The sequence below is a fragment of the Hevea brasiliensis genome, chromosome 5 (assembly GCF_030052815.1).
Source record: "Hevea brasiliensis isolate MT/VB/25A 57/8 chromosome 5, ASM3005281v1, whole genome shotgun sequence".
Taxonomy (NCBI): domain Eukaryota; kingdom Viridiplantae; phylum Streptophyta; class Magnoliopsida; order Malpighiales; family Euphorbiaceae; genus Hevea; species Hevea brasiliensis.
The window spans coordinates 110,077,242-110,084,955 of NC_079497.1; the positions used below are offsets into that span (position 1 = coordinate 110,077,242).

Below are 7,714 nucleotides of genomic sequence, written 5' to 3' on the forward strand. Positions count from 1 at the left end.
ATACAATTATTTTTATATTTAACAGCTAACCTAATAGCTAACGCTTCTGCTTTAAATCACTATATAAATAACTAATCACTCTCAGCTAATATCTAACAGCTGACAGTTACTAAAATAGTTATCAGCTACTAAAATAGTTATCAGCTACTAAAATAACTAATATTACGAAATATAACCACAATTAAAAGAAAAATCAATTAACGCATTCAAAATAACCTGCCATTTTACATGATTAGTTACATCATTAGGCTATCATTTTCTTTCTCTACTTAGTTAAGTAAATAACATTATTATTATTATTATTATTATTATTATTATTATTATCATTATTATTATTATTATTATCGTTATTATTATTATTATTATTATGGAAACTATATATATATTTTTTAATATAATTAGTTTTAATCTAAAGATGACTCTTGGAATATTATATTCATATATCTTTTCAAGAGATCTCATTACTTTTATATGAAAATTAAAATTCATAATATTTTGCATCATTAATATCATATAATTAAAAATAAAATTTAAAATTTCAACCCTTCAAAATGAGTATTAATTAAGTGGCTTATTATTCACCTAATACCATAGACTTGATAATGTGATTATTTAAGTCATGTTAACTTCTAAGGTAATTTTTAGTGTTTTGACCATAGTTAAAACATTTTTTTTATTATTTATACTGTTCGATGGCATCATATGTATAGTAGTATTTAGATATTAAGAAATGATTTATAAAAAGTTATTATTCCTAATTTTTAGAGATTGAATGATCGTTTTAACCAAAGTCAACAAGATAATGTTACTATTTTTATATTTAACAGTTAATACATCAGTTATTTTTACTGAATACTTATGTTTTAAATCATTATATAAACAGCTAGCCACTAACAGCTAACAACTAATAAAATATTGACAGCTATTAGAATAGTTAAAATAGTTATTAGTTAATAGAACAATTAATATTGTTAAACAAGACCTTAGGATACAGATTATATAAGATCCAAATAGCTTATTTTACTAGTTACTTTTCGAAATTTATTTTAAAAGCAAAGGTGAAAATTTTGATCAACAAACTACTTGGAAGCAATAGAAAAGATATAAAGATATATAGGAATTAAAAAAGTGTGAGAAACAAAAAGATTAACTCACTTTTTTAAATAAAAATTTAGTTGAAATTGTATTTTTATCTATAAAGATATAATTTTTTCCCCATATAAGATGTGGGAATGATTCCCTGCCTTCAATTTTATTCCAAACAAATATTTTTGTTCCTAATTAATTTCTCAATCAGTCTTTCAGACATTTCAGTTCAAAAAATATTCTCTATTTTTATTACAACAAAAGGGAAGGGCCAGTTTCCAGTAATGGGGGTCACAAATCATCGCAATCAAATTACTGTTAATACATTTAATTTATTTTTCAGTATTTTCTATAATAAGATTAAAATAATATTTTTATTATTCTTAAAAAAAAATAAAAGTAAACTCACTTTTAATTATATATAAGCAATAATATTCTACGCGATGCTATTAATATCATCTTTTAATTTTTAAAAAATTATTTAATGTTATTAATATATAAAATTTTTCTATATATATGTATATTTAAAAAAAATATATATTTTTTAAAATTTATTATAAAAATTATTTAATTATTTTCATTTTTATACATGTAAAGTACATTCATATATATTTGATAAAAAAAAATCATAATCCTACAGTTTTATAAATTGAAAAATTAGGTATTTTTCTGATTAAAAACTTTCTGTCTCATTTTTCATATTTATTATAATTATAGTGTGATTATTTTTTTAGTATTTTTTAAAAATAATTTATAGCAATTGAGATAAATACAACCATTTAACAGCTAAAAACAATTAAAATTATTAAATATTCGATCATCATTTAAATGATTTATAGCATGTTGAAAGATTAAAATATAGCCATTGACAAATTTGTCACGTATACTTGAAGAAAAAATTTTAATATTTTATACTAATATTTTCTCAAAATAATATTTATAATAATTTAAATGATAGAAATTAAAAATCTTAAAAATACCAATATAATGAATTTTCTATATTTATAAATATTTTTACATTTGTGGTTTTTAGTATTTATAATTTTAATTATAAATATATTTCTATTATTTATTTTGTATTTTTAATATTCGAAAATTTTAATTATTGTAGATATTACATTTTAAATATATTTTAATTATGATTAATTTTAGTATAATTTATATAATATTTTAACTCCTATCTCTATAAAAAAAAATCAATTTTTGTTGCAGTTGACTTAAAATTTCTTTTAGTTTTAAAATTAAATATTTCTTTGAGAAAAATAGTTGATTTTCTTCCACATCATAATTAATTATGATGTAAAATTTTATAATTAAATTTTATAATGAATGTTCAATATTTAATAATATAGTTAATATAATTTGATTTCCAAAGTCATCACAAGCATATTTATTTATCAATAAATATTAATTTTTGAATTCAACAAAACATGTATGTTAATTGGTCCATAGAAAATTGGAGAAAAAACTTAAAAATTCTTTAAAAAGAAAAATAAAAATAATAAACAAAAAAGCCTTATATATACAATTAAAAAAAAAAATTACATTCGAACTGAGATTGATGCGTGTCTAAGTCAATCCTACGGGGCTGGGTCAAGCGTGGCCGGACCCATCATTAGGACTACACTCACTAAAAAAGGCCTAAAAGAAGGCAAACCGTTTAATATAACTCATTTATATATATTTTTTTTATATATTAATTAAAAAATTTATCAATTTAATTCAAAATTAAAAACATATAAATTAAATTTCTTGATTTAAATAAAAAATTAAAAAATTTAATTTCTTAATCTTAGAACTAAAATTTTTAATTCCTTAATTTAAATTCAAAAATTAAAAAACTCAATTTTTTTATTTTTGAGTTGAATTAAGTTTAAATTGAAAATTTTAAATTAAATTAAAAAAAATTAAAAATTAACTGAATTAAACTTCTCTAATATGGAGTGTTAAACTTTTAAGGGAAAAAAAAAAAAAAGACGAGCCTTGAGAATGAGACATCAGACGAGTTAGGAAAGCTATAATCTTTATATTAGACCTAGTCATGTGTCGGTTTCAGTCTAATTTTAAGCCAGAGTTGCTTGTTTTGTTGGTCTTACAGTTTGTATCGTTTTCGATTTAAAATGATTTCAGTTTAAAATTACATTTATATATAATTTTGGTCTGATTCCAATTTCAGTATGGTATTATCAAATTATAAGAAATAGTCCTTTGGTAGTGCATTCTAGAAAAGTTGCTTGCTGTAATAGTTTGGTATTGTGCATCCTCAAAGGTATTGTAAAAAAAATGACATTGCTAGTAATCATTTCAACAAATGAATTGAATTGGTTTTTTCATCAGCAGCTTTAAATTCACATAATGGACGAGTATAATACATAGAGGAACATGACAAAACACGTTCCTTTTCCTGGTACAAATAGTGTTGGATATGATCTTAGTTGCAAAATTCCAAATAGAAATATGCTGAGACAAAGTTTGGAGCAAAGAGGAATCCTTATAACAGGGACTGAACATCTGCTTTGTGGTGCACAATTGAAAGTTTCTTGGTGAAACCAGGAAAAAGAAAGAAAGAAAAGAGAAGAGAAAAAAAAAATGATAATAAAAGAAGGGCTGATTCTTAAGTTTCACTGAACTCTAATGTTTTTAGGTTCCATAGTCAAATACAAATCCTTAATTGCTGAGCCAACTTCCGGAAAATCACATTGTTCTTGACAGATAAAGTACTATCCATATAAACGTTGAACTGTTATTTAATCTGCAAGAAACCATATAAAGTAACATTGTTTTGTATGATAAAGGAGTGCAGGGAGCCAATTATGATAACTGAACAGAAGGAAGCAATTGATATTCACTAGAGAAAGTTTTCAGAACTACAGTAACTGGCCTGCATTGCGAGAGTCAGGATCTATCTCAAGACGTCGCTTATAAGCATTAACAGCCATAGTTATATTTCCAGCATTTCTGTAATACATATAGAGTATATGCATAATAACATTCAGGGAAAAAGAAAAGAGAGGTAGGTGTGAGAGAATTGATTCGAGGCAAGAAAACTTGAACTCAGAGGAATGAAAGCAGAATAAATAAATCAACAGCAATTGGGAACTATTGTGTGTGTGTGAGAGAGAGTGTGCAAGTAAGAGAAAAACCTAGATTATTATATGCTTCAGCATAAGCGGGATTTGCCATGATAGCTTTCTCAAACATGCTTGCTGCAGCATCCATTTTACCCTGCCAAACAGAAAGATGTCATCAGCAACCATATCAGGTATATGGTCCTTTTAAATGACGTACGAATAACTCCATGTTATACCTGGACCATGTGGCCTACACCAAGGTTGTTCAAAGGCTGAGAGAAGTTTGGTTTGATTGATAAAGCCTTCTGCAAAATCAACGATAAATATGATAACTATGACAAAGAATAAAAATCTAAAATCATACACTAATCTAAAATCATACACTGGTAGTATCATGAATTATCTGATGACACTCCACGGCTTTATCAAGGTTGTCTTGGTCTTTGTATATCACTCCTAAATTGTTCCAAGCCTCGGCACCGTGGGTATTGAAGTGGAAAGCAAGTTCATAAAACACAATTGCCTGAAAATAGAAATTGTTTAGTTAAAAAATGAGAAACCTAAAGCAATCTAAAAATAGAACTGGCTAAAACTTGTTAACGTGCAACTTTTGCATCAGTTGCAAAGAAGTTATGAATTCAATGTCATTCGCAGGCGGCAACAGAATAATCAATCCTCACCGTACGAGCATGCACACACGAACATTTAGTGTAAAATTCTTCACAGGTTACTTACCATATCAAACTTCATCATTTCACCATATGCAACACCAAGATTGTACATGGCATCAGCATAGTGCCAATTGTAATACAAAGCCTTTTTGTAATATGCAATGCCTTGATTGATGTCTTCCTCCAATATTGCCTGAATATAAATATCACGGAATTCACTCAGGCAAAGGAAACTGACAAAAAGCTCATGGTGTAAAAATCCCAATAAAGGGATTTCTATCACGTATGAGGGGAAAAGTACTCCTTCACAATGGTTGGAGAAAAGACCATATGCTTGAGTGGGTCGATAACACCAAAACAACATCTAAGCCTTAAACCCAAACTAACAAAAAATAAAAGAAATAATTTCTAAATAAAATTTCTTAAAATAACATGGCGACTAAAATATTAAATAGAATGAAACTTTGCAGCAAGAACAAGAGTAATCAATAGGATGGAAAAAGCCACCTTTGTTCCTAAATATGTCAAAGCAATCGCCATATTATTCTTTGCAATCTCAAAGTTTGGTGACACAGCTAGACACCTGAAACAACACAACATTAAGGCATCAGCAGACGTAGAGGACCAGCAAAGATAGACCTTAGATGCAAGGCCTGATAGAAAGTATAGATTGCTATCTGGCAGGCTGCCTCTCATAACAGGCAATGGCTGACTCCAAATCACCTCGGTTTTTATTGATGACGCCCATGTTGCAATAAGCTTAAGCATACATGGGCCGTTCGAATGCAGCCTTCTCAAAGTAATTAAGGGCAGCGTCATATTGCATCATTTCGGAATACACGACACCAAGGTTATAATATGCTGGCTGAATGTAAGAATAAAAGCGTAAGAATATAAATCCATATGACACAAGCAAAACAAACAAAAAAAGAAGCAGAACGCTACCGAGTGGGAATGAGAAAAGGTACGATTTTACCGCATTATGGGGATCTATTTTAAGAGCTTCGTAATACTTTTGTATTCCCTCCTGTGTATTGCCAGAAAGTTTTATGCTTGCACCAAGATCTGTTAGGACAACGGCTAGGCATTCCGCAGCTGGTTTTTATGAAGGATCTGCTGTCAGAGCCTTCTGATAAGACTGCACCAAGTAAAATTGGTCAAGTCTTTAGATCAACTATCACCAAGAAAAATTCCAATGGCATATCATTTTGGAAAAGAACAACTTAACCTCCAATACAACATATAGCAGAATTTAAAAAAAAAAATGCATAAGGCAACAGGTCATGTGCCATAAAAACAAGAAAAATAAAGGCAAAAGAAACCCTCATGTTGCATTTGCTATGAGAAACAATTTTCATATCACACAGAAAAAACAAAATTTAGCCTGTATATAGAGCTAATTCAGAGATATTGACACCAACAATAGACATGAGAAAGGTACTGATTCATCAATTACAATTTTTCTGTGCAAAGTGCAAACTAATTTATAGTTGTTCTAAATAACACCATATTAACTGCCTATATTATTTTTTCCACAATGAACATGGAGTAATTGTCAGAAGCATACCTCAGCCGCCTCTACCAGTTGACCCTCATCTTTGTACAACATACTGCAATGCATGAGGGCACATGCATTCTGTGGATCCAGCCTGACAGCTTCAGCAAAACTATCAAAAGCAAGCGTTCCCATGTTCTGCATCTGCAGGCATATGCACTTTCCAATGTGAGCTTCAACATTTCCACTATCTTTCTCCAAGAAACTCTCATAAATAGCAAGAGCATCAACAAATTTGTTTCTGGAACGAAGAATGTTGGCATATGAGAAAGCGTCCTTCCCTTCAAACCCCTTCCGCGCTGCAGCTATACCAACAGGAGAGCCTCTTGCACTAAGTGAAGGCTGTGACCCTTTCAAGAAATCATTATCTCCAATAGGTTCCTGCTCTCTCCCATTTCCAATATATTTCTCAGTCCATGCCATCTGGAAATATCAACAATCTCACTTTCCTTTATCTATATCTGTAAACACATTGGACCAAACCTGAACAAAGCATCACAAGATAACCACTCCATGGTACCAATAGAATAAAAAACGGAAAAATGTAAACTTTTAATGCAAGTCCATTTTTTTTTCCCATATCAGCCCATATCTTCTATTTTAAAGTCAAATTAATCCTTCAGAATTTCAGGATGTGGAATAGATGCACAGGAAGTAATTAAAAAATAGAAAAGGTCAAATTTATCCCTAAATTTTGAAGCGAGAGTCAAACTCATTAAATTTAAATTTCAAAGCAAATTAGCTCATAATTTCATTTTAAAATCAAATTAATTCTCTTTTATCAGATTTCTAACATATAAAATAATAATATTATGTAAAATTAAAATGAAAAATTAATTGTGTAAAATTAAAAACAATAATAATATTGTAAAATTTCCTTGCATCAAATACGAAAAATTTTCACATTAGAAAACTCAATTACATTGAAAATGCCTACAAATAATTTTTTCAATATTTTGTTAAATAATTAGCTATTTTTCATGTTATTTAAAAAAAATATTATTTTTTTAAAAAAAGTCCCTTTAAACCTCAATTTGATCCTACATCAAACATAAAAGAAATTACGTTAATAAAATAAAAAATCAATAATATTGTAAAGAGTCTAAAAATAATTTTTTTTCATACTTTTTTAATATAAAATAATATATAGATAATTTTTGTACAAAAAAATAAAAATAAAAAATTAATATTATAAACTACTTGAGATTCAAGGGCGTGTCTCATAAACACCTTATCTATGACAACCTTAGTTGACCTTTAATTAAAAGTTTTAGACTTAATTGATTTAAAGGTTATTTTTTTTTATAAATTTAACCCTTGCCTCTAAATGT

The 7,714-nt window shown here is 27.8% G+C and overlaps 1 protein-coding gene across 1 annotated transcript; it reads right to left on the reverse strand.

Moving 5' to 3' along the window:
- Positions 1–3,780: 3,780 nt before the first annotated feature.
- Positions 3,781–6,886, reverse strand: LOC131180158 (probable UDP-N-acetylglucosamine--peptide N-acetylglucosaminyltransferase SPINDLY). Its single transcript, XM_058147783.1, has 10 exons — positions 6,396–6,886; positions 5,805–5,855; positions 5,599–5,693; positions 5,336–5,411; positions 4,893–5,021; positions 4,540–4,680; positions 4,394–4,462; positions 4,286–4,311; positions 3,958–4,044; positions 3,781–3,838 (listed from the first exon to the last, which is right to left on the reverse strand). Exons 1-10 carry the CDS (start codon positions 6,804–6,806, stop codon positions 3,781–3,783), a joined length of 1,143 nt encoding a protein of 380 aa, XP_058003766.1. The 5' UTR covers positions 6,807–6,886.
- Between the last annotated feature and the right edge of the window lie 828 nt (positions 6,887–7,714).

What these genes read in the sequence shown, in the direction of transcription:
- LOC131180158 (XM_058147783.1), bottom strand. Translation starts at nt 6,806, where the DNA reads ATGGCATGGACTGAGAAATATATTGGAAATGGGAGAGAGCAGGAACCT. An exon ending in AAATGATGAAGTTTGATATG is followed by an intron (nt 4,681 to 4,892) that starts GTAAGTAACCTG and finishes TTCTATTTTCAG; the next exon opens with GCAATTGTGTTTTATGAACT. An exon ending in CGCAATGCAGGCCAGTTACT is followed by an intron (nt 3,839 to 3,957) that starts GTAGTTCTGAAA and finishes GGTTTCTTGCAG; the next exon opens with ATTAAATAACAGTTCAACGT.